The sequence below is a fragment of the Chrysemys picta genome, chromosome 1 (genome assembly GCF_011386835.1).
Source record: "Chrysemys picta bellii isolate R12L10 chromosome 1, ASM1138683v2, whole genome shotgun sequence".
Taxonomy (NCBI): Eukaryota; Metazoa; Chordata; order Testudines; family Emydidae; genus Chrysemys; species Chrysemys picta.
In genome coordinates, this window is record NC_088791.1 from 186,749,024 (window position 1) to 186,775,880 (window position 26,857).

The 26,857-nt window shown below is 42.5% G+C and overlaps 1 protein-coding gene across 2 annotated transcripts in view; it reads right to left on the minus strand.

Moving 5' to 3' along the window:
- Nucleotides 1-524: 524 nt before the first annotated feature.
- The window catches only part of CYYR1 (cysteine and tyrosine rich 1), a 78,231-nt gene continuing 51,898 nt past the window's right edge, over nt 525-26,857 (minus strand). For both annotated transcript variants that reach the window (XM_005289301.5, XM_065576564.1), the window contains exons 3-4: nt 5,771-5,928; nt 525-2,128 (exon numbers count right to left, since the gene is read on the minus strand). In XM_005289301.5, coding sequence (XP_005289358.1) covers nt 1,995-2,128; nt 5,771-5,928 — 292 coding nt within the window. In that variant the 3' untranslated portion in view covers nt 525-1,994. The remainder of the gene's footprint in view (nt 2,129-5,770; nt 5,929-26,857) is intronic.

Consider the following 26,857-nt stretch of genomic DNA (forward strand, 5'->3'; position numbering starts at 1 on the left):
AATAGATTACAAAATTTAAGTAGTACACAATGCTTGGTTTGGCCAAAGGCCACGTAACAGCCCTTCGAAACACATTCTGTTGAGAATAAAGTCTTTTATGCCTTCAGGTAGACTTTTCAGGAGGGTAAAACTGCCCAAACTGGAAGGGACAAATACTACTCCAAAATACTAGCAAAGACCGTTATTAAGGCCTTGATTCAACAAGGTATTTAAGCTTGTGAATACCTGTAAGCATGTGAGTACTCCCACTGAAGTCTATGAGATCATTCATGTGCTTAACGCTACACTAGCGCCCAGAACCTTACCGAATCAGGGCCTAAACACCTAAAGTGTTCCTCATTTGGGACCTAATTCAAAGCCCAATAATGTCAATGGGAGTCTTTCTAGTGACTTCAATAGGCTTTGGTTCAGGTCCTTGGTGAATCACCTTTCTTTTTAATTTGTAACACACTGAATGCCCATGAAAGTTTCCAGCTGAGGGTTATGTGCTAGTTTTCAAATAAACACATTCTGAGCCTTAAGAATCATGATTAACCTGGAGTTTATATGCATAAAAAAGGCTGTTTCCTGCAGCTTTGTGAATTCTGGTCACCATAACTTCTTGATATGCGACATCATTTTTCCTCTTCTACTTTTTACATAAGTTGTGGAGCATACAAATAATGAAGGAAGCCATAAAAAGCCCATACAACAGCTGTAAATGTTACACAATAGTAAATTCAAATAGAAAAATCCATGTTGGTGTTTTTGTTCCAACAACTCTCTAATGAAGGACATTCACCAACAATGCCTGCAAAGTGATTCTGAAAGAGAAGAGATCAGGACAGAACTGCATATACCCCTAATTTGTGTGTGCAGTTCTTAAACAGGATGGTAAATCCAACTCTGATCTCCCTTTCAATCTATGGAGCCCAATCACTTTTAAATAACCAAGACAACTCATTCCCCTATCTTCCCTGTTGACAGCAACATTTACAGTCCCTCTGCATGCATCTTCCTTTATGTTGACTATTAGCTTGTCAGAACAAATGTTCAATTACAATTACTACTGATCTTCATACAATTTAATCAACAATCAAACTTCAGGAAAAATATATGAAGCCTTAATAACCTTGGGTTTTTTCCCTCCAAAACTATTTCAGGATTTTGCTGAATCTATATTTACTTTCAAAATTAAAGTATTATCTAGTGACCTAAAAAAATCTGTATACAGTATTTAAATCCATATAAAAAGATTTGTCTATAATTTATAGTGAAAGCTACATACAAAAACGTTCTGTATACTTAGATTATAGGCTATAAACCAGACTTAATCTCCTTAAAAGTAGGCACTTAAAATACCCTGTGTTTTGGTCAAAAGTAGTTACAGTAGTCAAATTTTGGCTACTGAAAGACTTTAATAAAATTCTTGTTTGCAATATACCTATCAGATCCTAAATACTGCTATGCTGAACAAGTCATTCCTATTTTGGAATGGAAGTCAATAAGTAGCTTCCGTCTTTCTTGTTCTTCCTTACCTGCACCACTTCAAGGAAAGATATGATACAGGTTTGTAGACAACAATTGGAATTTTCCTCCCAGAATAGACCCCAACTGCTGTATCCCATGCTCTGAAGAGGAAGCTTATTAACCATTTTTATCATACATTGCTTTAAATGGAAAAATAGTATTCCAGTTCACTTTAACAGGTTGCTAAAGAAAGCCAGCAGAATTTTGGATGATGCTAACCACTTTTGAGTAGGCCCTAAGTCCTAGTAGCTGTTTCTTTTATCGTGCTTTAGTTTATTTGTGAATTACAGTGATCTGGGATGGACTATACTTTTCTTCACCCTTTAGAAGTCATCCGGAGCCACAGCAACTATCTTCCGTTACACGAAGACCAGACAGCATATGTGGATGTAGGCCCCATCCTACTTGCTCCTGAGCCAACAAGATCTGTCCATAATGTGCTGGCTGATTCAACAGGCACTTTATATCTCTTTAAAGCCCATTAATTATTTCCCTGAATATCCAGGGTAAGGAGGAGGTGGCGGACACTGTACTGAAGTCTGTGGAGTTGGAGTGTAAGGTGGAGGTAGGTCTGCTGCGTATTCCATCTCGTATTCATAACTATAAGGTGGAGGAGCCACTGAAAGTGAAAGAAGCAGAATTAGTTTGAAAAGTATAATTTAACCATATCAATATTATTTAGGTGGGGAAGGTTTCCAGTAGTAAATAGCTCTACGCATTGTGGGACAAAGCCTGAGGTCTTCTCTGAGGTTCCCGGCCAATGGGAACTGGGAGGGGTGGTACCTGTGGGTGAGATACGTGCGGAGCTGCATGCGCGCCTCCGCCTAGGAGTCAGACCTGCTGCTGACTGTTTCCAGGACGCTGACGGGGAGCCACCCTTAGTAAGTCCCAATCCCATGCCCCAATCCCCTGCCCTAGCCCTGAGTGCCCCCAAATCCGGAGTCCCTTCCTGCCCCCCAAACTCCTTATCCCTGGCCCCACCCCAGAGCCTGCACCCCCAGCCCAGAGCCCTGACCCCCTCCTGCACCCCAACCCCCTACCCCAGCCCTGAGCCCCCCAAACCCAGAGCCCCCTCCTGCAGCCCAATCCCCTCATCCCCAGCCCCACCCCAGAGCCCTGACCCCCTCCCGCACCGAAACTCCCTGCCCCAGCCTAGAAGTCCCTCCCATACCCTGAACCGCCCATTCCCAGCCCCACCTTGCAGCCCTCACCCCTGCACCCCAACCCTCTGCCCCAGCCCTGAGCCCTCCCACACTCCTCTGCCCCAACTCTGTTGGGTCGCGGGCATCAACAATTTTCTTCAACTGGGTTGCCAGAAAAAAGTTTGAAAACTACTGCCCTAGTGTGTGGTTCTTCACAGCCCCATGTCTCATCATGGAGATGTCCCACCTCCCCAACTTGAGGCTACATTGATAAGAGGTTGGACTGCCTGATGATAGTGAGAGGATGTGAACCCAGGCTGTGTGCACTGCAGAGGAAAATCAGATCCTAGTGCAAAGGAGAGATAATGGCACTTCCCCAAAATCTACTCAGAGCTGAAGTTGAGACAGAAGGAAAAGATTTCCATAGCTTGCCACCTATCTCAAAGACAGCTCCTAGGTAGGGTGGGAGAAATAGTTTCTCAGTCTGCGCCATCCTCCAAAAACTGCTTCTCCTGAAGCACAGAGCCTCCCCCTGGAAGGATATTCATACCAGGGACAGGGAAAATGGAGAACTAAAATGTCCATTCATCTCCAGCAGGAGACAAGGATGAAACACAGTGAGAAAAGAGGTCTAGAGACCTCCATTTTGTTTTTGCATACTAACTTTGCTCTTTAGCAATTCATGATTGAGAATCGTAATGAGTACTATAGTACTCTTTATTACTCAACTCTCTATGTTATGCAAAGCAATGTTTCTATAATGAGGATGATTATAGCTAAGTTTCGTGCAGATGGAAAGAATGGGAGTGAGGGGGAAGATAGATACATTGAGTATATGACACTGCAATATGGACACATGCAAAAATACTAACTATGTAGTGGAACGGGGAGATTGTCAGGCAAAAATAGTATAGTCTGGAGTGGCATTATCTTTGCTGCTGAACCCAAGTATGGTACAGAATCCCATTTCTAAGGCAAGGGGAATTCCTGTAGTGCAGCATGACTGATTTTATTGTTCATAAAATATATAAACACAAAACCCTTATTAGGGTAATTTCAATAAAGTTGCCAAAATTAGAGCATAAAATTAGATACTCGCCCAGGTCATACAACTGATATTTTTTTTGTAGGCTGTAAGCTCTTTGGTGCAGGGATTGCCTCTAAGCATGTGAATACAAACATTTAATAATATTTAAAAAGCGCTTGTACATTTTCACAGACAGTTCTTAGCATTAAGGACTTAATCCTGCCAAGTGTTAAGAGCCCTCTACTCCCACCCCTGGAATTTGCAGGAGGCACATAAGATGTTCCAGGAATGGGCCCTTCAATGTACTTTATGTGATTCTACCGTTTCCATGCCACAAGGAGTATTTTGAAAAGATTTTGTTTACAGGACCTGGCCAATCTCTTACTTACACATCAGCTTTTTTTTAATTTTATTTTATTTTAAAAAGACCTGTCCTTAAATTATTCACCAAAGCAATTTCCCTTATCTGATATCTGGAAAATCAACTGCATGGTACTTTCACATTCTTCTGAGACAATATAACAAGATCTCCCTCTCTCTCTCTCTCTGTCATGGCTTCTTGTGCTGTTTTTCAGCCTTATTGTATCACAGGTATCCATTTCTGATATTGGAACATAGCCACCAACCCCGTTTATAGGGGTATCAAATGCCCTGGCTTCACTTTGACATGAAACCAACATGATAGACAACTGATTGCCTTGCATGCCCTGCCATCATGATCATTATTCCTTAAGTAACACAAAGCCATTAAGAAAGGGCTGGATGGTGGAAAACTAGAATATGTTTAGTTTAGTAGCATTTGTATTTTCCATAGCAAACCATGCACAGTATTTTAGGGATTGACTACGTAGCCTGTAACCTGGAAATGAAGTGTATATTTTAATATTAATGTTCATGTGTTTGAAATAAAATTTATTATTCTTTACTAAGCATTCAAAAGGGTTCTAGGTGCTTCAGAGAAGCAAAGAGGAGACAATTTCTGCTCCAAGGAGCCTACAAGAGAAGGTCTGGGGAAATGAACTTTGTGGGGTGTGTGGCTCAGCAAAACGTTCAGAGGGGGATGTGGATCAGCAAAATCTGCCCTCTGATATGACCTGGGTGGAACAATGCAAAATGATCCACATTGAGATTTCCTCTTCCAAAACCCCTTGCAGTTGTGAATCCAGACCAATCTGCAACGTTAGGTTTCCAGAAGCTTGAGATGCAGAAACCATTAAATTATTTAAACACTTCCTTTCCATTGTATAGACCTTCCCCAAGCACGGAAACCACACTCACCCAGCTCTTGAACATTTGATGGGATGGCAGGGTGCACTTTACACTGCTCTGGAGTACTTTTTGAAGTATCTTAGGGTATGTCTACACTGCAATTGGATTCCCATGGCTGGCCTGTGCTAAATGACTCAGGCTCGTGGGGCTGTTTAGTTGTAGTGTAAACATTTGGGCTCAGGCTGGAGCCTGGGCCATGGGACCTTGCAAGGTGGAAGGGTACAAGAACTCGGGCTGCAGCCTGAATCCGAATGTCTGCACTGCAATTAAACAGTCCCACGAGCCTGAGTCGTTGGCACAGACCAGTTTTAATTGCAGCGTAGACATGCCCTCAGTTATTGGGAACAGCTGTCCTTTGTTGACATCTTTATTTTACTGACTATGAACCAAAAGTGGATGTAATCTCCCCATTCAATGGCTGCACTTAACTAAACTCTTCTTATTGTAGTCAAGAGGGGCACCGACCACCTGTGACCACAACACCCCTAATCCTGGCCTAGAGAGGAGGCCTGAAGATGGGGAGGGAGGTGTTGGAGAGTGAGCCTGGTCCACACTCAACCTGTAGCGGCGGATCCTGTCCTGGGGGGACGGGCTTGGCTCCCTGTTCTGGGTGTTGCAATGGGGTGGTGAGGGTTGCAGCACCACTCAGGTTTGCGGCGTTAGTGGGGGGTTCATGATTTCTGTGGGTAAAATTGACTCCATGAACCCCCACTAAAATTGCCACTGCTATGAAAGCATAATGATTAAAGAATATAGCTCTATTATGAACATTTCCTATGGAATTCTTTGGCAATCTTATGAAGGAGTAACTTTGCATCCTCACCCGGATAGGTGCTGATGGTGTTGATGTGCGTAGTCCTGATGATCCCTACTCGCGTCCCACGGTTGTTCTTCATGCACATGCAGATACAGATGGCGATGCCGGCAATCACTCCCATTATAAATACGATACCAAATACAATCCCTGCTATTGCTGTGCCTCTGCAATGTAAGAGGAAATATGCAGTCAGTTTCAGCCAAAGGCAGTTTAAAGAAAGAAATCCTTTCCTCTTCAGCGTTCCTCATTTTAAACAAAAATGCGTATTGATTATTGGAAATACCACAGAAATCAACCCATCACAGCATCTAAACAAACATGAAGATCCCAGACACACACAAAATGAGACAGTTAATTCAAAGTCACCTAGAACATTGAGCCAGGTCATTCTCCTGATTTACTGTATGTTAAATTGTCTCATTCCAGGGCAGGCATAAATGGCTTTTAAATATTGTGCAGGACATTTTCTCCTCCACCCCTTTATGCAGTTTTTCCCCTAGAAGGAAAATCACTATTCTTTTCTCTTTAGAAAACGGTCAAGTTTCCCATAGTAATTCCAAGGGCATCTCAAGGTGCTGGCATGGTATGTTTCCATCTGCATTGTTCTGGTCTTTGCTATATTTTGGGTCAGAACGTTTTTTTAGTACACAGAATGGTGTACCTATCCAACTCCAGATTTAGGAGAACCTTCTCTATTATGAACAATAAGAAACAAATTCAATTTGGTCATTCTTTCCCACATCTTCTGGTGCATCCAGCATGTATACTTGCACAACGATTAAAACAAAACAACAGTCATAGAGGCTCAATTTACCCATTACCTTTCCCCCCAAAGTGATTAATCAGACTGTAGTTCCAAACCATTTGGAAGAAGGAAGCCCTGCTGCACTTACACTTTGGGTCAAAATTCTTCTTTTAGGTATACATGAAGAGCTCCTGATATTGAGGCCCAACATTAGCCCTTATGATACACCCTGGCTCACTCAGTCTTGTTATTCTGCGCAGTCAGTGAAGCATGCACAATGTGCGAGATAGGCATTGATAGTCGTGACTTTTACAAAGAGAAACCGCAGTTTACTGAATATTTTTATTCTGTGCATCATTTTACTTTCAAACCAGGATTCTAGATAGCAACCTTATGGATACTGTTATGTATATTTTATGTCTTCTAATTTGATACTTTGTTCAATAACAAATAAGCTACAATGGGATATCTTGCAATGCAGAGAATAAAGAAAGCATTGCGAAAACCTGAAAGTCATAAATAAAACAGGGTTTATAATGTGTTGGTTTTCATATACCAGTGTCAGCTCTGGAATGCATTTCAAACTGCTGAGTGCCCAGCTGCTTCAGTTGAAGTCAATGGTACTGCAAGAGCCCAACACTTCTGAAAATCAGACCATTTATTCAGGTGTCTACATATGGATCCAGGGGCCTCTCTAGATCCACAAAAGGGACTTAGGCTCAGTGTTTTGTGCCCAAGTGAGGCATCCAGGCTCTTTATACAGTAAAGTGGGAGACTCAGGTGCCTAAGAATGGGAGTCACAGAGGCCATCACACTGAAGAGCTACCTAGGCTAGCCAGAAGGAAATGCTTATGCCCTCAAAGGGAGTTAGATGCCTGACTCCCATCAGGATTCACAGCTGTGAACCCTCTCCTGATGGTAGGCACCTAAGCCAGCTCTTTTTCCGCAAAGAACAGTGGTGGTGGCACCTCTTTATAGCCAATAGCCCAGCGTTTAGAGTGCTTGCTCAGGATGTGGAAACCCAGATTCAAGTCCCCACTCTGCCTGTCTTGAAAGCAGGCCTCCCACATTGCAGGTGTGTCATAGCTATCAGACAGTTGGCTATTCTGGGATGGGTCTCTCTCAATCTCTCCTGTTGAAGCTATTCCACTTTTTTATAAAACATTTGTATGGTTATTAGAGCAGACTAGAATTGGGGTCTCCGAGGACAGTGCCCTAACCACTGGGCTACAGAGTCATTCTCACTGGCCCAATGCATATATAAAGTACTTTATAAAACACTAAGATAAGGGCACTCACCTGGGATGTGGGAGACCCTGGGTTCAAGTACCTGTTCTGAATTAATCAGAGGGGGGATTTAAACCTCAATTTCTCATGCTCTAACAACTGGACTACTGGGCATAATGGGCACAGCGGCAACTCCTTGTTCTGTAGGGGGCCTGATCCTGTAGACAGCCCCCAGGAACCTCTGCCAGAGAAGGCCCTGCAGCTGAGATAGACAGGGAATTGCCTGGTTTGAGAATCCTGCCAGGATTAGAGCTCAGTGGTATTAGGAATTAGGTGACTTTGTGCATGCCCACCAACAGAAATGTAGAGGTCTTTACTGGTGGAAACGTAGACACCTAAGGACTTTATTCACCTACAGGGTTAGGCAGCAGCTGTGCAGGGGTTCTGAGGGTTGACATTTTTGATTTAGGTGTCTAAAGGTGCTTAAATCTCTTTATTGGTCTAACCCTTAGTGTTCGCCAACAGGCATTAAGTGTTCCACACTTTGACCCAAGCCTAGAAATACCCTACAAATAAGGGTAACAGAATGTTGCAACATTAGATTATGTGACTGAGATCTTCCAGTTGTCAAGTTCATCCAGTTCTCTCTGGGACCAAGTTAGCCACATTTGGAACAATGGGCGCATTAAAAAAAAAAAAAAAAAGGTTAAATTCTGAAAAGACTTTGTGAGATATTCTTTCATTTCCAAAGAGTTTTCTTATGACACTACCAAAAAATAAGACAAAACAAAAACCAAAGGCATAATGAAAGCTCCATTTATTATAAACAACTGCAGTACTATGAATGCTTCCATTATATCCATTAAATGGATGAATCATTGTGACCTTCCCCTAGAGTGCCATATCAGAAAATCATACAGAAAGTTGTTGTGCTTAAACTATCTTCTAGGTGAAAGAAACAGAACCTGAAACCAAACATCCCTGGGCTGCTGGCTATAATTTTAGTGTTTTATTTTTCCTTTGTATACGTAAAGCAGGTCTCCCACATTAACTGTTCGACAGTAATGTTCCAAATATGCAAATCTACTCTGCCCCACTCATTCACTCAAGCTCTTGAGATTAAAACAATTCACTATTTTTCATTATTATTACAACCTACAAACTGAGGGGAATTCAAACCACAGTTAAAAGAATAAAGGCCAACCCTACCCTCCATCCGCACTCTCCCTCCCCCTCAAAAAACCCAATCTCAAAACCAAACAGCACCACCCACTTCTCTGGAAACAGTGACTGACCTAAAAATGCAACAATATAAATACAGTGGGGCCAGATTCTGCACTCCTTATGCCGAGTTAATACTTTACAACAGGTGTAGACTTGAAATCAATGGAACTACTCATGGAGTAAGGTACTACTCAATCTAAATGTGGCAAAATATGTCCAAATACCTGGATGAGGAGCAGCGGGTCTCCTGGGGTTATTTAAAGGGCTCGGGCTCCCGCTGTCTCTACTGCCCTGGGCCCTTTAAATAGCCGCCAGAGCCCTGGAGTAGTGGTGGGGCTCTGGGGGCTATTTAAAGGGCCTGGGGCTACCGCTGCCTCTACGCCCCCAGCCCTATAAACTGCTGCCGGAGCCCTGCCGCCGCTGCTACCCCAGGGCTCCGGTGGCTATTTATAGGGCCCAGGGCGGTAGAGGCAGGGGAGCCCCGGACCCTTTAAATAGCCCCTGGAGCCCTGCTGCCAGAGCGCTGGGGTAGCAGCGACAGCTGGGGGCTCCGGCAGCGGTTTAAAGGCCCCGGGGCGGTAGTAGCGGCCGAACCCTGGGCCCTTTAAACTGCTGCCGGAGCCCCCGCTGCTCCCCGGCGGGGGAGAGGGAGGGCACTTATTGGTAGAGGGCGGGCCGGGACTGGCTGCGACCCCCCATCCCCGCCCCTTCCGCCCGAGGCCCCGCCCCTTCCGGGGGCCAGAGCCGTCCCTAACCCAGCCCAGTACTGGTAAGTTCCTATTTCTACTTTCACCCCTGCTATCCATTTTTGTTTCTATTTATGAAGTCAGATTTTGCATTAACGTGGTGTTTAGAGACTAGCTTTTAGACAGTTTGTTAGTGACATCATGAGACATGGAGAAGGAGCTGCCTACACTCAAATGTCTTCTCTGTTCAAGTAGGGGCTGATTCAAAGCCCGCTGAATCAGACCCACGGGTCATGCATTTTACATTATTATGTGAGCCAAGTACTTCATTTGTAAAAAAAAAAAGAAGAAGATTAAGAGGATTTTGAAGAGAGTGTTACAGCATTAAAGTGCTATCTGCTAATCAGCTGAACAGTAAGAACATGCTATTAAGAGGTGCTGGGCCCCCATAGCTCCCACTGACTTCAGCTGGAGCTCTGAGTGCTCTGCATTTCTGAAAATCAGGCTCCAAAAGGCTAAAACTCTCAGAATCAAGTCCTGACATGACTAGTGTGTTGGAATGACTGTTCTGTGGATATGATGTAAAAATAAATACTTGTTCACTTTGTGGATGACCTTTGGTATGGCTACAATGTATAAAGCAAAATCATAAATCTATTTATTTACCCTTCTGACATGGCCAAATCTTTTTCAATGCCATTTTCATGTTCCTGTTCAATTAAATACCCTGTAAAGAAATTTATCAACTTTTATATTATAAAATGCATGCTCTTTCTCTCTCTCTCTCTTTCACTCAGTACTAAGAGGATACAGATGACATTTTTCATGCTATCACCACTGCAAGTTTCATCAAGGCGGAGTGTCTTTAGAGAAAAAGGACAGCAAAGCAAAGGAAGGCCTAGAAACTGCACAGCAGAATCACATAGCAACTAGGAAGATTTGAAGGAAAGAGAAAACTTTGAAGTACAACAGTTTAAAGGAAACCTTATGCAAGGTCCTTCATAGAAAAGATATGGCTAGAGGGGAAAAAATATAGCCATAGAAATAGCGATGGAAAAAGAGTATACAGAAATGTAAAGGGGGAGAAGAAAAGGTTGTTTTTTTTGTAAAAAAGAGAAATTCCAAAGGACATCCTTGGGGGTAACAATAAAATATTCAAAAGACAAGTTTCCTTCCCCCATCACTAACACCACATTTACATTTTACCAGTCAACATTTCTGCTGGTGCAAGGCCCACAGAATCTTTTCAGATCTTCTGCTGGGCTGTACAGGGAGGCTGCCAGTAAACAGGGATCCAAGAAGCCTCTGAACCTCACATTCACCACATAGGAGGTCTCGCTAATTACCCTACATAGGCTGTCACAGAGGGTGTTAATGGGTGGATCAGAGGGAGAATGACCACAGAACTGGGTACTATGTGAATGCAATGGCCTTAATGCCCTGCACAAATGGCAGAGGGGCAGCAGCTACTACTCTAACTCACTGCTGCATAAACAGGGGGGAGGGCACAAGAGGTTCTCGGGGGGGAAGATGAAGAAACTGGGATCCCCTGGGTCCCTCAGGAGCTGCTGCCATAATAACGGGAGCGGGATAAAAAAAATAATTGGGTATTGCGGGATGGGAGTGGGTTTAAAAAAAAATTGTCCTCCCACATTGCAAACAACATGAATGCCCCAGCCAGCAGTTGTCACTCTCTGGCAGCCCAACGCTGAAGGCAGCGCCGCCACCAGCAACAGCATTGTCCCCCATTACTACTGCGTTGTTACTGGCGGTGGCGCTGCCTTCCTTGCTGGGCAGCTGGAGCGCGGCAGCTTCTGGCCGGGGTATTGCCACCCTCATGTCTGCGCTGGTGCATTAAATTCTGAGAATGGTAAGGGGGGCATGACTGGAAAAGTTTGGGCATCACTGCTCTAACTCGCAGGCTACAGTAGTGACTACTGAGGACAGGACAGTGACTGTACTACAGCTCCACACCCATATTCTACACTGAGGGGGGGTAGATTTCACCTACTTGACTTCATTCCCCTGCAGAAACTTGATAACTTGGGATTTATGCTAATGAAGTGAATTTCAACCTTGATTAATGAAACAAATACTATATTTCCAGTGACATCTACTTTACACTGTGGCTTGTGTGCCTCTGAAGCATAAAATGCAGACGATCCATAGCTTAGATTTGCTTCAGAGTAATTGTGGCTATTGAACACCCCTCCCTACTTGAACATACAAAACAATGTAGAGGTTTTCCTGAAATTTAAAGAGCTAATCTGCACAGAGTTTTTCTACTGCTATTAGTTGGGATTTAGCAAGGCTGGCTTCAGACCCATCCGCTGCCTCACTTTCTGCCTCTCGGACTCCCCAATCACTCAATATAGGATTTCATGCATCAAATAACACCCCGTCCTGGGGGCGGGGGTCTGGTTTATTGATGCAAAGTTAAAAAAAAATACAAGAAATTCCACCCAGTCTTCCCAGCTGTCCCACAGCCCTTCCTTAGTGCATGATTCTTAGTCCTGTCCCTGCTGAAACTTTGCTCCAGCAGGCTTGCTCCCTGCACTCGGACCTTCCTAGCCGGCTGCTGCTCTCTGCAGAATTGCACTTACCAGTCTCTCTACCTGGGATCTAAGAAAGGGCTTTCTACGTGAAGCAGCTCATTCAGCCATCTCGGCTCCTTTAAGTCTTTCCTTGACCTCAGGCTGCCCTTATATTTTCCCAGCAGGCCTGCTTGTGAGTCACATGCTCCCATCCCTTGCCACCTGGACTTACTCCCTTCACCTGAGAAGGTGGGCTGAGCCCAATACTCTTAAAGGGTCAGCTCACTATGTGACATACATGATAATATCAGTTTAGAACACAATATATAGTTAAAGTAGTATAAGCCTCTAGTATGGACAAAGTTATATGAGCATAAAAGTCCTTATATTGGGGTAGTTTACTCTGAGAAATTTACAGAAATCCAGCCTAACAGGGTGCAAGAAATATTGTTCTTAAAAGACATATGATGGCCAGTATCCTCATTGTATTTTACTATGTTTTGGTACAGAAAGGGGGTACTCTTTTCACAATCCTCATTTCACGCATCTGATCTATCAAGTCTCAATTTTCTGAACTTTTTTAAGTTCTCCAGTTAATTTGTTGCCAGTTGTTGGCACCAGTGGTTTGCTGGCTTTGAATTTTTGTAAATACTGTACATCAATAATGGTACATGTAACACAAATTTTGGAATACTACTACTAGCACTAATATATCTTTTAAAGGATTTTCCCTAGTGTGTTAAAAAATGAAGCTACAGGATTTAAAAAAGTCATTCTCTGAGATGCTATTATAAAAAATTATATTCTGTGCTCTTTGATCCTCTGTTCCAGCATATGGTATGTTTGAAAAATGAACTCTTTGGACCTTTAATTAAGTCTGATTTTGCTGTGTTTATATAGGCAGAACTTCCACTGAATTTACTGGGACTAACACGCATGTAAGGTCTGCAGCAAAGCTCCAGCAGGCTCACATGCACTTTTTCCTCACACACAGAGGGCAGATTCATGCCTTCTGGACTGTTCAAAGTGCACCCCCCCCCCTCCATCCTAGCAGGAGCAGCTGTACCCGAAGGGGATTTACCTCCCCATGGAGGGCAGACTACTCTATTATTACTCTCCTGCAGGGATTTTGCCAGGGAGGGAAGCTTTAATTTATGGCTGGGACACTACAGGACAGTGGTTCTCAAACTTTTGTACTGGTGACCCCTTTCACACAGCATGCCTCTGAGTGTGACCCCCCCCATAAATTAAAAACACTTTTTTATATATTTAACACCATTATAAATGCTGGAGGCAAAGCAGGGTTTGGGGTGGAGGCTGACAGCTTGTGACCCCCCCATGTAATAACCTCACGACCCCCGACCCCTGCTATAGGAGTTCCATTGGTGAAGCTTATGTTAGACTGATTGATTCAGTACATCCCCCGGCTTCCCAGGGCTCGTTGCTTCTGGGCAGACTTTCCACTATAATGTGATCATAACCCTGGAACACCTTAATAGAAGTCTCTGTAACCTGGGCTGCATGAAGTCAGAAAACTGCCAAACCTAGGACTCAGTGAAATTGTTTGGCTAGCTAATACCCACTTGTGGTATTAGCAAAATCCATGTGCTGTTTATGTAAAAACCTGATATGGGCTAAGTCAGCTCTTTTTACAGGCCCAAAGTCCAGAGTTTGGTCAAGAGGCCAGAGGCTCAGTAAACAGTAAACCATCTTAGCTAAAAGAAACAGAACAAACAAGAGACAACCTTGCTTTTTACTAAAATAAGCTTGGTCAGCAAAATGCCAGATGGGGAGCAATAATTGGCACTTTTGTCTGAAGCTGCAAACAGACCAAAGGAATGAAAGGAGTCCATTATCTTTGTGTCCACTCCTCTGGCAGAGGAGGTAGCCATGTTCTCCCCACACACCAAACTTGAGTTTATGGAAGAGGTTCAAACATGTCCGTATGAGATATGACATCCTCCTCCTGCTTCTCACAGATACCAATGTCCGTCTTTAGAAACACAAATGAAACAATCTGTTGCCATATACTTTTCAAATGTCTTTTTGTTTTAATCCCCAGGTAGGTACCTGTTGGACAATCAGAAGGGCTACCTCATTCCTGTGGACCCCAAATCAAAATTCAACATATATATTTTATACTAATACACTTTATACATTGTTTAAAGAAAAACACCTGTGTACTAATTGTATGTTACTTGTTAACCTGAAACCATGGGTGGAGACATTATGTAATCTTTTGACCATTGGCTACTGTGCTTATCTTGTCTTGTTGCTAGACCTATCCTGGGGCTCGGGACCACCCACCCCGTCACTTCCCTCCACCCATGAAAAATCCATATAATCCTTTGTAATCAATTGTTTGGCAGTGTCTCTGAGCCTAATAAGCAAAGTGACACTCTGCCAGCACTGTGCATAATAAACCCACATGCTTGATTCTACACGGTGTCCATTTTGTTCCTTCACCAGTGTTTAATGTAATAAGTGGCATAGAGAATAGCAACTGAAGTAGGACTGGTTTTGCCTTTGAGGCCTTATTCTGCAGTCTTTACTTAGGCAAAACTCCTACTCACTTCCTTATTTTTATATTTTAAAATATAATTAGTATATATATGATTCTCTTTTCCCCACTTGAACTGGGTATAAACGGTATACAGGATATATCCCCTGTATAAGAGGGTTCCCCATTCAGCACAGAACTGGTGGAAAGGTACTATGTCAACCCAACCCCAGGTGGGCATTGGACAGTGCATTCAGGCTATTCTTCTTGGCTATCCATGGCTACTAGGGGGCTATGGAGTGTATAGGGATAAACGAGAGTACCCCTGAGGCCACTCTAATTTACTCCAAGTGTCTGGCAGTCCCCCTTGTGGCTCTGAGAATACAGGGAATGCAAAAATGGCTTAAAGTCACTTTTGCCCCTTCTTCCATTTCTGTGCCCAGTACAGAATCAGAGCAACTCAGAATCAGGCCTAGTGCCCAGTCCAGCTGATACTCTATACATGGAATTCCTTTTTTAAACTAAAATTCCTCAAGCAAGCACCTGAAGGTAATACTATTTTCAACAAGCAATTACTAATTTAAAGATCTGCACACTAATCAACCTTTTAACAGTACACCAACAGCTACTTTAGGATTTCAACTGTTACTTCGTTAATTCTGTTTTACTGAGATCAGATCATGTATCTAAATATGTTGCTGATGTTTGATTCCGTCCAAATTGATTTTTTCCCTCTTTGATACTGACAAGGTGAGTTTTTTTTTTTTTAAACAGTCAGCCCACAAAGTGCCTTGAGAAGTATAAGCACTGTGAAAAAGCAAAAGTACAGCCCTTTGGGCATACAGTACACTGCAAACCCTAACCTTCATTCCCCCTTCTCTGCTGGCAGCTCAGGACAGACATAAACACTACACGGGATTAAGAACAATATCTTTTGTCTTTTCATATTTTCGATGCATGAACAGTAGGTTACAGCCTACAAGTTTGTTACAAAGTTGCACGTCCAGTGAAGTGTAGTCGGGCATATTTAAATAGGACCTGAGAGGAAATCATATACACTGCAACATAACAGGATACATAATTACAGTTTGTTCTGGTTTCTGTGTAATCCTTGGATGGACTTTTCAGACAAGTTATCTTTCCAGAAACATCTGAACACAGTGTACTTGCTTTCTTTATGCACATCCGCACACTCCTCTCCCTGGCGCCTAACCTGAGTAGTTTGTCTGGGCAGTGGAGAACTCAGCCGCGGGATATAAGAATGGAATGTTACAGAGTGGCAACAGAGTGCTCCAAATAAGCTACACTGGAGAAGTCTGTAAGATCCAGGTGCCCACCCCCAATAGGGAGAAAGGGCCAAATGATTTATATAGTTGTGGATCCTCTAGCCTGTTCCAAAATCTCCTCACCTGACAACAGCGAGCCCCCGGGGATGCTTGAAAATCACCATGAAGGGGCTGCATGCTCCCTCCCTTCCCCATCCACTGAACAATAGAGAAGCATCTCAGTTCCTTTACAACTCTGCCCTCTGCACCCACAGAGGACGATGCAGGATGTCCCGCTCAGCGCATTCAGGACACACACGGAAAGGTCTTTCTGTCGATTTTATTTCTTGTAACAAAACAGGAAATGAATTTAGTGCTTGTGGAAACTGCTGAAGTGACCTTGGAACTGAAGTCGTCTCTCAGTAGAACAGTACAGTGTGTCAGCGCATGCATGCCCCCACCTTCCTAGCATCATGCCTCAGCTATGGAATCACCTCCAGGGTACAAAGATCATTGTAGTTTGAAAACCACATCCAGTCTTGGACTTTCTGTCCTGACTGCAACTCTGGTGCAGAAAAACACCTGACATCCCTAAATCATTTCACATAGGATAACATTATCATCAGTTTGTACTACAGTAGTGCTTAGGTGTCCCAGTCAAGGATCAGGGCACCAGTGAGCAAGTCCCAAGAAGAAGAGCTCATCAGTAGGTTTATGACACTGCATAAAAGGCAGATAACACGGATAAGGGGGCGGGGATCAGGGAGGGTGGGAGGACAACAGAACAGTAAAATTAGCATGTTTTGCAGAATAGGAAATGGTTTCAGGCTATAACCTGATAATGGTAAGCAACTAAATTTTGATCAGTCTAGATCTGTTCTGTGTTTGAACTTGAATTTTAAAAGTGAACAGATCCAGATCATGGCTTTTAAACCCTGAGGCAATCAGTCTGATAGTAAAGAAATTAAATGTTTTTACTGCCATTTGAAAAACTGTCAATACATTTAACTTAAACCAAAAGTGATACAGAAAAATGCTATTAATGCTCCAATATCAGAAATGATAGCTTTTCTACTTTTTATTTTAAAGTATTTTGATCAGGACAGTGCCCCAGGCTTCCAGTTATTGACTTTGCGCTCCTACTTGTTTGAGCTAGGTGCTACAAAGGTATTTGAACCCCAGCCTCTCAGTTTAGTTTGATGTGCCTTTTCTCTCTCTATTTTCTATTCTTTACTCTGTCCCACCCCTCCCCAGTCCTCCTGTTGCAATCTCATGAAATTAGAGTTTTCCAGGAGCTGCCTGGAAAGGAAATAGAACCTGTAATGGAATTTCCACTTTCGGAAATGTTCCACATTGTTGTGCTTGCTCAGAGGCTTGATCAGTGACCCAGACATTGTATCTATAGCTGGGAGGGTGACAGTGTTGCACTTAGTATAATCACCTTTGTCTTGTTTTAGATGATGCTCTTTTTGTTGCTTTTGGTCCTTGGTATTACTGGACCCACACTACTGTTAAAAAGTACAGTATCTGTGCTTATCCTGAGTCAGAAGCTAGGAAAGCGATGGGAGCACAACAAAAAAGGAGCAACATCTCTAACAGCCAAGGAAGGGAGTTGAGCTCCTTCCGAACCCCCAGCCAAAGAAAAGTGGGGAGGACAGATTGGCAATAAAATTGCTACCACTCAATAGAACTCTAGAAATAACCCACTTTTGACATGAGCTTGGTTAGATAGGTTTAAGTGCCACCCAGAATGCTCTGACTAGTGTTTGTTTGGTAAATGTTTGAAGTCCTGTTTATTTACATCAGCTTCTAAAAACATTTGGCTTCACATATTTCCACCAGCTCATTTCTAGAGCTATGTCAGATTCTGTGTTTTTGCTTCACAGGGTTTGTTTGAACATTTTATTTGCTTTTCAATTTGCAACCTCCATTTACACTTTTGAACTTGATATTTGAAGGAATCCAAAACCTCAGATCAAAACCCACGAAGTTTCACTTAAGTTTGCATCCACAGTGGACATGCCATAGCTTCAATGCCAAATCAAATCAGGTCAGGTCAGGTGCATGTGAGAGGTTCATGGTCCTCCTGAGGCTTTCAATAAACCTGTTCCATGTTTCAGGTTTGTAACAAACCCCTAAATCAGGCAAGTTTTGTATGATTTTAGATTTCACTGAGAACATCACACATAGCTCTGATCATTATTTGCAATGTTACCCACATGAGTAAGCATTAATTAAAGGGGTGGCAAGACTAGGCCCTTAAGTACAGCCCTGTGAGGCAGAGGAGCACAAGCTTGTGGGGAGAATATTAAGTGGATGAGTGACAGGGAAGGTGGCATTTTATCAGTGTAATCAATAAAACTTCCATAATGCTGAGGTCAGAGACCTGGCAATTGCTGATGCACAGTGCGAACTGGGTTCAGATATGCTTCATCTGTGGCAGTATATGCCTGAGACTGCACAGACAAGGATGCCTCACTTAATCTTGGAACACAAACATCCAGTTTATGGCTGTCTCCTGCACTAGTGTGCTGAGGCAGACAGGAACGTTACAAACCCGCGTGTTGCTGAGAACTGTTGCAAGTACTAGATCAGGGTGGGCCACATCTAGGTATGGAAATTGTATGGCGGGCCATGAATGCTCACAAAACTGGTGGTTGAGGTGCGGGGGTGGAGGAGGGGGTGAGGGCTCCGGCTGGGGGTGTGGGCTCTGGGGTGTGGCTGGGGATGAGGGGATGGAGGTGCAGGAGGGTGCTCCGGGCTGGGACTGAGGGGTTCAGAGGGGGGAGGGGGATCAGGGCTGGGGCACGGGGTTGGGGCGCAGAAAGGGGTCGGGGTGCAGGCTGAGGGTGGCGCTTACCTCAAGGAGCTTCCAGAAGCAGCGGCATGTCCCTCCTCCAGCTCCTACATGGCGATGTGGCCAGGCGGCTCCGCGCCCTGTCCCGTCCGCAGGTGCTGCACCTGCAGCTCCCATTGGCCGTGGTTCCCCTCCAATAGGAGCTGTGGGGGTAGCACTTGGGAAAGGGGCAGCGTGCAGAGCCCCTTGGCTGCCTCTGTGCGTAAGAGCCAGAGGGGGGACATGCTGCTGTTTCTGGGAGCCATGCAGAGCCATGGCACACGTGGAGCGGGGCAAGCTCCAGACCCCACACCCCGGCAGGAGCTCAAGGGCCGGATTAAAACGTCTAAATGGCCGGATGTGGCCCCCGGGCCATAATTTGCCGACCCCTGTACTAGATAAATCTCTTTCTCACACACACACACACACACACACACACACACACACACACACACACACACAGGAAGACTACCTGCTCCCTCTACCTGTGCATTAGAGATAGAACAGCTATTGTTTAGTCTTAAATGTCAAAACACATGGTTGCTTTTCTTTGAGAAGTGTAGTGGTTGAAAGAATTATTAAAACTAAAAACTGAAAACAAAAGGACAAAATAAATGAACAAAAAAAATCAAAATAAATGTGTGTTTTTGATTATTATAATTAAAAGGAATAGATTACCAACAATTCAAAGATATCTGGCTGAATTGGAAAAGTTAAGTACCTAGAAAAGCGGAAGTTAGACCTGGAAATCAAACTTCCTGAAAATGATAAGACACAATTCCAGTTGAGTGGTGCTGTATGTGCATACGTATGCAATCACTAATACACCAAGAGAGTCATAAGCCAAAGTGTGACATACTTCATGTCAGACTATATGCTATTGACTCAAACTATCTCCCACAGCTCTGGAAAGGCTAAGGCCACAGAATAACATTCTTTCCTTCACGGTGGAAACACAAATACTCTAGAAACAGATCCAACAGCTTATATAAAATTGCTAAGGCTTGTTCTCAAATACAAGAATTTTTCTACTGAATATTGTACATTCTCTAAGTGCTCCGTTAGTGAATCACTAGAAAGAACTATATTGCCCTCTACTAATGGCTGTGAAAAGAAAATATTAGTCAACAAATGCAAAAAATCCAGACGAGCCCTCTGAGGAAAGAAACCCAATTTGCATAGAGGTGCCTTATAAGGAACAAGTTACTCAAACAAATGCCCAAGGAACAAGAATTATATAGTCAAAGAGATCTCCTCTTTTAATAGAGAGCCACAGATACATTGCATTGGAAGAGCCCCAATAACTTTTAATTCTGTTCATATCAATGGACCATGATGACAAGTGGCCACCTAAAGCACAGCAATGACATAATAAGAGCAAAATAAGTTCTACTGATGACATCAATTCTAGTTCTCTTTATATTTCTTGCTGAGAGTGCTTTTATGTTAGCATCACTGACCAGAATTTGATAGAGATTCCTAGAAAACTATAATATAAACAGATGACCACTTTAGTCCCGAACCTGCACCCACTGGAGTTAATGGTAATATTGTCACTTATTTCAGTGGAAGCAGGATCTGGCTCTATGGATGAAATTCCCCCCAATACTGAACACTCATGCAAGGCCCACTGCACCACTTCAACAGCATGGTACCTCTTCAGGAGGAGATGATCTTGGAACCGGTAGAGGCACATCCATTGTGTACTGCTGAAGGATAGTCTGTGGCCATGCTTACACTTACCAGGGATTGATGCTGTTGCGATCGATGCAATGGGGGTTGATTTAGTGGGTCTAGTGAAGACCCGCTATATCGACCGCAGAGCGCTCTCCGGTCGACTCCATTACTCCACCGGAATGAGAAGAGTAAGGTAAGTCGAGAGGAGAGTGTTTCTCGTCCACCCAGCATGGTGTAGACAACACAGTAAGTCGACCTAAACTTGTCGACTCCAGCTACATTATTCACATTTCTGAAGTAATGTAATTTTAGGTTGATTTAGCCCCATAGTGTAGACAAGGCCTGTATCAACTCTGAATGAACCCATTTGCATGCAGGCTGTGGTAATTACTCCCGCTTACAGTTTCCACAGCCGGCCAACTGGGCTGATGGAGTAAATTCCACCTTCTCCAATCCCTGCGGAGTTCACCACACATACAATCTAATCCAAAGACCACTAAAGTCAATGGGACTCTTTCAACTGACTTTAGTGGGCTTTGGACCAGGCCTACGGATGATTAACCCTTGTTTTATTCAGGGAGGTGTGAATTTTGTCCCTTAAGAAAAATTGCTCATTTTGTCCCTTAAGAAAAATTGCTCCTTTAGTCCTTTTTGTGTGCGTGGCACACATAACGGCAAAATAAAAGAATATGTGATACCCAAAGAGAAATCTCTTGAATGAAACACAGATGCAACACTATTTTTACGGAATAGGAAAAAAGCTTTAGACTTTATTTTTGTAACATTTCATTCCCAGAACTTAAGTCATGCCCAAGAAATACAGTTAAGATTTATTAAATTCCAATTCAAATAGGAAGATTTTATTGTCTTTAGGAAAGCTGGAAAATAGAGTAAAAATGAAACAGATGTATTTTTAGAAACTAAATTATCAGAATTATCCCCTGGAATCCATAGAGGGAAATTAAAGCCCCAACTTCATTAATTATTTACACCCTAATTTTTAAAAAGAAAATTATATCTTTATATATATTGTCAGAGGAATAAGACAACAGTGAAATATCTTTTTAAAAGGCAATGCTATCTGGGATTGTATTTTTTAAGTCTGAATAATTCTATTTGGGCTTTGAATGATCTGGCATAGATTTTTTTCCAAATCTTTCACTAAAAATAAGACACTGAAAATTCAATTCTGTAGCAGAGTGGGGGGAAAACACAAAATAAAAATATTGTCTTCTCTTCTTTCTAATGTACTTTAAAATTCAGCCCTCTTACTAATAAATAATAAAATGGGCTTTGAATCTTTCAGCTTCTAAATTAAAGGTGAATCTCTTCAGCATTCCTTTCCTTGTCAAATTTACAACATTGTTTACTTTCTTTACCTTTTCTCTTCCCAGAAGCTGCATGAGCCCTCTGGAGATAACTCGTGTCTTTTATGACTTGTAAGAAGGGCAGGGCCCAATTCTGTTCCACTGAAGACAATGGGAGTTCTGCCAATGACTTCAAGAGAACCAGGACTATCTTCCAAGGCCCTGATCCTGCAAATACCTATACATATGCATAACTTTAAGCATGTGCATTTATCTTCTCAGGATTGGGGCTCTATTGTGTAATGTAATAAGCAGAGATCACCAGCAAACTATGATTAAGGTGATTAGACAAGCACAAGTTAAACATGGCTGTAATATCAGATGTGTACATTATATTTATTAAACATGGAAGTGATTGGTGATGGGAATCAGTTTACATTTCTAAAGAAATAGATTATGAAGGATTAAACAGGAAATTTCTGTTTGCAAAGCTAGTTTTTGTTTTGCTTTGTTTTGTTTCTCTTGTATGTTCCAGAAAATGCAATAATTAAGGTTCATTTTACCCAAAGAAGGTGATGGTGTTGAGGATGCAGAAGGGGCCACTGAACTGTAGAAACCTGTGAACATGATAATTTAAATAATACTGAGCTAGATTCTTTCACCTGAAGGAGTGTTGGAGGTATTGAGGAAGGACAAATTATTAATGAATCAGCCAGAATTCCTCTTAAGGAGTACCAGAGAACACACACACTGATGTGCTCACTGCACCAGAGCATTTACCCTGGCCAGCATGGAGTAAGGGTGGAAACATGACCCAGCCCCTTCCTGCCCCTTTTTAGGCATCTATGTCCACTGGGGTGCAAGGAAGGAAGAAATACTATGCACCCTTTATATCAATTCTGGCCAGTTCCTATACAGTGTGTGGGATGAGCTCCTTGTATCCCACTTCCCCTTTGCACATCCACTTAGGGGCTGGCCAGAATTTGGCCCATTATTACTAGAAACATTTCTCCACAATTTTTAGCATAGTCTTACTTATTTTCTTTGCCACTGATAGGCACAGATGCAGGGATAAAACAAGCTCACCTTACTCATGCATGTAAGATGGGAAGGATTTTCCCTACAGACTATAAGGGAAGAGCTATGTAACCTCAGTGGGGTCCCAATTCAGCAAAGTGCTTAGCACATGTTTAACTTTAAGCATATGAATATTCCCACTGAAGTCGACAGAACTACTCCAGTGCTTAAGTGATTTGCTGATTCAGGGCCTGGGTTTTCATCCATTACTTGTTATGTAACTAAAATGTTCCTTTGCCTCATGTTCCCATATCATGCAGGACTTTGGCACTACTAGGCTGCCTTAAAATTATATTATAAAAACATTCTACGATAGCCTCTCAAAAGAATGCACAACACCCAGATTCTCAGTGGAAGAAGATGCTCCCAAACCCTCACCATCACACTCAATCATTTAAAAACAATCTGGAACAAAAAAATATTCCTCGCCCTTAGGTGTTCCTTCTTATACTACATACTTTACTAAATTAGGCTTCTGTAACAGCACTGGAATATTACTACTTTGCAAAACAATGATGATATCCACAAGCCAGAGATGCTCATTTCTATGCAAATGGCCCTAGTAATAAAAAACAGAAATATTGAAAAATTGAGCTATATTGGCAGAATGGTCTGTAAACAGAATTTTTTTTCAAAGCTCTCCTTGAGGCTTTAAGTATTTCCTTTATGTCATAGCCCAGGGGTAGGCAACCTATGGCATGCATGCAGAAGGCGACACGCAAGCTGATTTTCAGTGGCAGTCACACTGCTCGGCTCCTGGCCACCGGTCCTGGGGGGGGAGGGGGACTCTGCATTTTAATTTATTTATTTACTTTACATATAACAATGGTTTAGTTATGTATTATAGACTTATAGAAAGAGACCTTCTAAAAACGATAAAATGTATTACCGGCACGCAAAACCTTAAATTAGAGTGAATAAATGAAGACTCGGCACACCACTTCTGAAAGGTTGCCAACCCCTGTCATAGTCTATTACTAATGTACACTTTACATGATTTTTATAGTAGTGTGAAGGAAGTGACTGAATACTATAATAATATGGCTTACAAAATATTCAAAAGCAAAATACTGCAAGACCACATATTGATGTTCTTTTCACTGTGATGTGCCCTCATAGGGCCATTTTATTTTAAATGTCACACTCCAAGATAGCCACTTGAGACATATGTCTCAGTGTCTCATGATATAGCTCCTGGGTAGAGCAGTGTATGTGTCACAATAGCATATCATTGTAAAAGAAAACATTTCTCATGAAAAAAGGGCCAAATTCTGTCCTTTGATGTGTGTGAACAATTACCCCCACAGGAGTTCTGCACATGAATCTGGGGCAGAATTTTTCTCAAAGAATTGAGTAAAATATTCAAAAGGAATGTTTAAAAATATATAAGCAGAAGTACGTTGCCATGCACATCAGTGGCTTTCAACCTTTCCAGACTACTGTATCCCTTTCAGGAGTCTGATTTGTCTTGCATACTTGCAAATTCCATGTCACTTAAAAATGACTTGCTTACAAAATCAGACACAGCCCACTGTTACTGAAAAATTGCTCACTTTCTCATTTTTACCTTATAATTATAAAATAAATCAATTGGAATATAAATATCGTACTTACATTACAGTGTATAGTATATAGAGCAGTATAAACAAGTGATTGTATGAAATTTTAGTTGTACTACTTCGCTAGTGTTTTTTATGGAGCCTGTTGTAAAACTATGCAAATATCTAGATGAGTCGATGTACCCCGTGGAAGACCTCTGCATACCCCCAAGGGTATTGTGCCACTAGTTGAGAACAACTGGATTACATCACCAAGGAAGGGACTAAAGCAATTATTGCACATTTTATGTTAGACAGGCATATAGGGCTAATTTACAGAAAGGGGCCAAACATGCTTCACCAAAACTGGCACACTACAGTATTGGTAGAGCAAACTTTACAAAAATGTATGTGGTTACTCTCAATTCAAAATGTACACACAACACGTAAAAAGTTCCTGCACAGATTTCAAAAGAAATCACACCTTGTGCCAAAACAGACCCCCCCAATCTTTGGAGCAAGTGTGTTGGGTGAGTGGAAGAGAAGACAACCTAGGTTTTAACTGATGAATAGTATTCAAAAAATAGGTCACCTCTACTCTTTCTGCAGCATGTTGTATGGGAGCTTAGTATTGGGAGCTCTCGGGGATATAATTATATTCAACACACTGACCACTCACACCGAACAAACTTGTGTTCTAACAGCTGATATTTTCATGGGTGTAGGCCACATTCATCACTGAAGTGAGCAGGTAAAGCTCCGTTACCTCCAATGGAGTTACATCTACTGATGCCAGTGATAAATTTGGCCTGAGGGGATTGATAAAATGTTGAGTACCAGAACTGTGCCTTAAGTACATGCCAATGTAATTAACTAACTACAGGGGAAATGTTCAAAGGCACAAAGGGGAATCAGGTGCCCAACTCCTGGGAAGGCAAATGAGTGAGAGAGGAAAAAAGAAGAGGAGTGAAAGAAAGTCAAGAAGGAACAGAAGGAAGAGTTGGAATGAAAGAATGGGAATCAAGAAGCAAGTCAAAGAACAAGGAAGAAAAAGTAGAAAAGTAGAGTGTTAGAAGAAAAAAATGAATTGGGCACCTAATCGGGGTCGGCTCCAGGGTTTTTGCCGCCCCAAACAGCTCCCCCCCCCCCCCCCCCAAAGCCGTGATTGCGATCTGCGGCACTTCAGCGGGAGGTCCTTCGCTCCGAGCTGGAGTGACGGACCCACTGCCGAATTGCCACGGAAGAGTCGGACGTGCCGCCCCTCTCCGGTGTGGCTGCCCCAAGCACCTGCTTGGTAAGCTGGCGCCTGGAGCCGGCCCTGCACCAAATTCTCCTTTGTGCCTTTGAAAATCTCTTCTATTCCTTTCAAGCTCATAGATGCTATTTTTCCTCACATGAGCTGTGTTTTAGAGTGACTAAAGCCCTGATTCAGCAAAGCACCTCTGCATTTACTTGAGGCACCTGGTTAAATGTTTTTATTGAGTTGGGGTCCAATTTCTTAAATGAAACGAGGAAAGAGGTAATATAAAGGTTAGTGGCTATATGTTGGACTTGTGGGAAGGAAGGAAATCCACTGCACCCAATGTATCGTATTGATCTAAAACACAGAAAACGTTGGGAAGGGATTAGAAAAATTAATATGGCTTTAAATGACAACTCAGATAACTGTAGGATCTTCACTCTGGAAGATCTAAGGCCCAGTACCAATCCTAGTGAAGTCAATAACAAAGCCCATAAGTTTCTATGGGAGCAGGATTGGGCATTTTACAACACCTCAGAGGTCTGACTAATCTTCAAAAGCAAAGCACCCACAATTGGTAAAAGAGAAATTTAAAGAAAGTGGAAGAAAGCAGACAAGCTAAATACTAGTGAGTGGGGCTAATGAATTGAGAGAAGTGGAGATCATGGGAACAATTTTACATGCTACTTATGATTATTGATATTTATGAAAAATATGGTTCTGATTTTTAAAACTTTACAATGGATCATTTATATACCATTTTTTCTGTTTCACTATTTCATGATTGATCGACTCATGTTTGGCTGAGTGAAGTGAGACTTAAAACTAACTCAGTGGCATTCTCTGTGTGTGATGTGACAATATTTAAAGATCAATCTGATCAATGACAAAATTTCAGGGAATGGTCTCAGCATCAGTGAGATGAACCCTACTGATTTTTTTTTCTGATCTGAAATTCAATGTCACTACTAATGTGTGTAAAGTTATACATCTGCTTATATTTTTGCAGGATTGTGATCTTAGACTGGAGTATAAACCCATATTTTCAGCTTCCATTTCCTACCCTGGTAAATGTTGTACATTAGACCCTCGGCAATATTTTAATATCATCTTTGAGGATGAATATAATAAAAAAAACCACCCCTTGCAATGAACCGATAGCTGCTGCTATTCCTGCCTCTATGGCTCCATATTTTCTCATAGTGTCAAAGGTGACGGGACATAACATTTGCTCAGA